The sequence below is a fragment of the Micropterus salmoides genome, unplaced genomic scaffold, assembly GCF_014851395.1.
Source record: "Micropterus salmoides isolate LMB-PRFRI ecotype aquatic unplaced genomic scaffold, ASM1485139v1 Ms_hic_scaffold_12, whole genome shotgun sequence".
NCBI classification, from domain to species: domain Eukaryota; kingdom Metazoa; phylum Chordata; class Actinopteri; order Centrarchiformes; family Centrarchidae; genus Micropterus; species Micropterus salmoides.
Window position 1 is genome coordinate 24,721,226 of NW_024040263.1, and position 4,799 is coordinate 24,726,024.

General features: G+C 45.0%; 1 protein-coding gene across 1 annotated transcript; it reads left to right on the plus strand.

The window, feature by feature from the left end:
* Positions 1-501: 501 nt before the first annotated feature.
* Positions 502-3,630, plus strand: krt94 (keratin 94). The gene is made up of 8 exons (XM_038714183.1): positions 502-1,020; positions 1,248-1,330; positions 1,448-1,604; positions 1,734-1,895; positions 2,042-2,167; positions 2,861-3,081; positions 3,208-3,215; positions 3,326-3,630. The coding sequence occupies exons 1-8, from the start codon at positions 595-597 to the stop codon at positions 3,373-3,375; spliced, it is 1,233 nt and encodes a 410-aa protein (XP_038570111.1). The 5' UTR covers positions 502-594; the 3' UTR covers positions 3,376-3,630.
* Positions 3,631-4,799: the final 1,169 nt, after the last annotated feature.

Genomic DNA, 4,799 nt, shown 5'->3' on the forward strand with positions numbered 1-4,799 from the left:
GGAAATCAAATGTTTTGTTTGAAATAACTTGACTGTAACGTGACCTTATCAACATGGGTAATTTCTAAATTTGAAATGATGAAATATTATTTGAATGTACTTATGGTGGAACACTAAAACAATAACTCTATTTACATCAAGACAACAAATGACTGGTGAGATCGGGACTACAGGTATTTATGAAAGCATGCACAAATCATACATGCAGATGCGCACACACACACACACACACACACACACACACACACACACACACACACACACACACACACACACACACACACACACACACACACACACACACACACACACACATTCCTTAACAGTTTCCTCACCGTACTGGAAAGAAACTAAACCCTAGATCTTAAAGGAAAACAAATGGAGGTCCTGCCAAGGCTGTGGCTGAACTCTGAAGGAAAACTCCCTCCCTCCCTCTCCACCTCACTCCTCCCAGCCAGTCCCGCCCCAGGTCCAGCACTATATCAAGGGCCTGCCTCCCTCTATCAAACTCCACAGTCCTGCTACAGTCTACAGCTGTATAACGGTTCTCTCTCAACGTGTGCTCTCTCGACCTGCAGACAGCCATCAGCCATCATGTATTACAGCCAAAGCATTTCCAGTGGACCCGCCATGATCTCCAGACAGAGCCGCAGCTACACATCAAGTGCTGCTCCCCACAAGGCTCACAGTGTGTCAGGACTCAGCTTCAGGGGAGGTCCCCGCATCTCCTCTAGCACTGTGCGCACTGTCTCCTCCGGGTACGGAAGTGGCATGGGGTTCGGCAGCGGTGGTTTCGACCTCTCCAACGCCCTGGACCAGAGCAACGTGCACCTGAACGAGAAGGCCACCATGCAGAACCTGAACGACCGTTTGGCCTCCTACCTGGACAAGGTCCGCTCTCTGGAGGCGGCCAACTCCAAGCTGGAGTTGCAGATCAGAGAGTACTACGAGAAGAAGGGCCCTGCAGCAGAGAGGGACTACAGCAACTACTGGGCCATTATCAATGACCTGAAGGACAAGGTATAGTGTGTGTCAGCTTCAACAGCTTCAACACCAGACATGTCAAATGTTTGTCATGCTGTTAATGATTATCAGGGGAGGGTTTTCAAAGGGTCAGAGACACTATAGGCATTACTTGAGTCTGCATGGTCCCAAAACCAGTCTACCACTGTATGTAACTGCACAATGAACTATTTAATTGAGACTTTTGGCTTCTGACCAAATCCCATTGTTGTTCTTCTCTAAAGATCATCAGCGCCAACATCGGCAATGCAAACATCCTCCTCCAGATTGACAACTCCAAATTGGCTGCTGATGACTTCAGAACCAAGTAAACACAAATCTTCATACTTTTGTGGACCTATATTCATCTAGTAAATGTCACACAAGAAGGCTTAAGGGTTATACTTGTCTCACTTCAGTGTCCTCTGCTCTCCAAACTAATTAGATATGAGCATGAGCTTGCGATGCGCCAGTCAGTTGAGGCTGACATCGCCAACCTGCGCCGCATGCTGGACCAGACCACCCTGACGAAGGCTGACCTGGAGATGCAGATTGAGGGCCTGCAGGATGAGCTGGCCTACCTCAAGAAGAATCACGCAGAGGTGACTGATGCACATCTGTTAGCTATAATGATTACTATTTGATGTGACACCAGAAGCTTGCTTCATCACACCTAGAATTGATTGAAAATAGATCTTAATGCTGACTTCTTTTCCCCCTTGGTTGTTTAGGAGCTGGCAGCTATGCGCTCTCAGCTTACTGGCACAGTCAATGTGGAGGTGGATGCCGCACCCCATCAAGACCTCAACAAAGTCCTGGATGAGATCCGCGCCCAGTATGAAAGCATCACTGACAAACATCGCCGTGACCAGGAGGCCTGGTTTACTCAGAAGGTGAAAAGATTTTCCTGTAAACAGGCACATTATCCCCCACGTTGCAAATGACTGGGTTTACTCCCTCGAGAGTCTGTAATTAAACATAATCTTCTGTGAAACTAAGACAAGTAATCACTCAACTGTGTCCTTCTTTCTTGCTTTAGTCGGCAGCCTTGACAATGGAGGTGGCCAGCAGCACAGAGTCAATCCAGACGTCCAAGACAGAGATCAGTGACCTGCGGCGTACACTGCAAGGCCTGGAGATTGAGCTGCAGTCTCAGCTCAGCATGGTGAGAAAGAAAAAACCCTTAACCCAAACCATCTGTTCACATCACACTGATCTTGCCTTATATGAGCAAAATTCCCGGATTGCTGTCTTGTCAGGGTAAATGGAGAAACAGACAGTGATAGAGGCTGAAAGAGCAGAGGGGAGGGTAACAGAAGGGGGCATTATTGAAAGAATGAAGGGAGGGAGATAAAGATAAGGATGATGGGAGCTGTGGAGAAGGGAGGAAAGGGATCCTGCTGAGGAAAACATTTCACAGACATCTGCTCAAATTCTGGAAGACATAAAAGAGCTTGAAGAGAGCTCAAGGAATGCTGGACTGGACGACCTTAAAGTTGTTCTCCCATAGATTATCTGTGCCCAGCTGGAGTTAATCATTCAACACTCCCTGCAACAACAGCACACTGCTCCTGTTTAACAGTGGAGGAGCAGCTAAAAGACACATACATTCAAAACCCTCTGCTAACCTTCATAAAGGAAAGGAAAATACGACACAAACGCCAGCATGCTTTTGTGTCTGTCTAACATATATATTCCAGGGTGTGGTTGGTGGTCACAGACTATAGCTTTAAATTGTCAGAACTACCACAAAAGATTTAGTACAGTGAACTTGTTTGCAAGTATAAAAAACAAACACTGTGTGTTTCAATCCACGTGTGAGTTTTTTAAGATCCTTTTTCCTTCCACTCTCTTACAGAAAGGGGCTCTGGAGAACACACTGGGAGAGACAGAGGCTCGTTACAGCGCCATGCTCAGTGGTTACCAGAACACAATCAACATGCTTGAAGCAGAACTCGGCAACATGCGCTCAAGCATTGAGCAGCAGGGACAGGAGTATAAGATGCTGCTGGACATCAAGACCAGGCTGGAGCAGGAGATCGCAACCTACAGGAGCCTGCTGGAAACAGAGGAGTCCAGGTAGACAGTTATCCAGAGTTATGAGACCATTTAGAGCAAAATGCAGTCATTGATTTAGAAAATAATGCACACGCCCACTTCACTCACTGTTTTCTCTGCTTCTTTCTTCCCTCTCCGTCATTCTAGACCCACTGGTAAGCGTGAGCGACATCTGTTCTAACAAGACATTACATAACAACAGTACAGTCAGTGTAATAAAAGCTTGAAGCACTAACATCATGATTTCCCCCCTTCTTTTGCACAGGAGGCTCAAAGACCACAATCACAACCACCACTGTGCGATCTTCCAGCTAGGAGGTCCAACTGGCAGGACAAGCTGTTCTCAGACACACACACACACTGACAAATAAAAGCTGTTACAAGATAAGGGAAAATGCACTGGAAAAAAACAGAGAATGAGAAAACTGAGTTGAAAGTGAAGCTTGTGTTAAAGTTAATGTATGAAACAATATGAGCTATTAGAAGAAATGCCTGACTTGTGCATGTGTGTGTGTGTGTGATCTGTCTGAAAAATAAATCTGCTGGTAAATAAAAGGGGTGTTGTTTTGTGACTCGTCTTTTTTTTTTCTCAAAAACATTACTCTGTTTTTGCAGTCGTCATAGCAACTGCATTACATTTCGGGAGGTGGGGTGTGGAGTTGTGGAAATCTGTGTTACGTAACAGGGCTGTTGTCAGGAAAGGGTGAACAATGGTTAACAGCTCCAGTGTGGAAAGCTTCAGGATGTAGAGGAAAAGCCCAATCAGAAAGTTTCAACTTGATGCTCTCAGAACTCAAACAAAGCAAGAAAACATTTAAGAAAAGAGCAGTTATGTGAGCAAATGACCCTGAGGTTTGCCCAGAGGGTTTTTTTTAAACAAGACACACCCATATGGGTGACTAATCTTTGCCTGGAGGCTTTCAACCTTACATGAAGGCTGTCTAAATCCTATCACCTAGTAACAAGAACACACACAGATCGGGAAAGAACTACTGAGTGGGAATGCAAACACTGACTAACTGAACAAAGAGAGTCATTGTGGAAACAGGTGCTATCAGCACTGCACTTTGGCCTCTTTTATGGACTTCATGATTAATGACCAATGAGCTGTTACGATAAAGTATCGTGAAGGGTAGGGCTGCTGATGACTCAATGTATGTTTTGTGTGAAAGAGAGGCTGGAAATTGTTATATGAAGCATGCAGAGAGGGAGAGAACCTTGCATTTGAGCATTTGCACTCAGTACAGGTCAGCATTTACAGCCTCTGATATTACAGTAAAATCCTGTGAAGAGTTCCTAATTCTCAAACGATGGCGTAATGTTGGTTTTGGAGAGATTGGAGAGAGGGTCAAATTGCAAAACCCATCCCCCTCTGAGGAGCTTCACTCACCCTTATTTGGAGCCATTTTGTTGCACATGTGAGTGTCTACTCCACACTGGTATAATGATAGCTGAAGACAAAGCCCTTCCAGTTGAGCTTGTAATTTGACATGAAAATCCAGAGCAGAGGTCATTATAAGATGTTGCATCAACATCAGACTATTTTCCCCAGATCAGTACTTGGAATGATCTTCAACATGGACAATTTCAAACCATGATCACATTGCTACGTGTAACTGTTTGTCCTATTTATTTGAACTTTGCGATTGAGGGTGACCTCAATGCTTCGTCGAGTTTAAATGAAAGTTGGAAATGAATTGAAGTGTTTGACACAGTGGGACTGTCGAGAACAAAATATG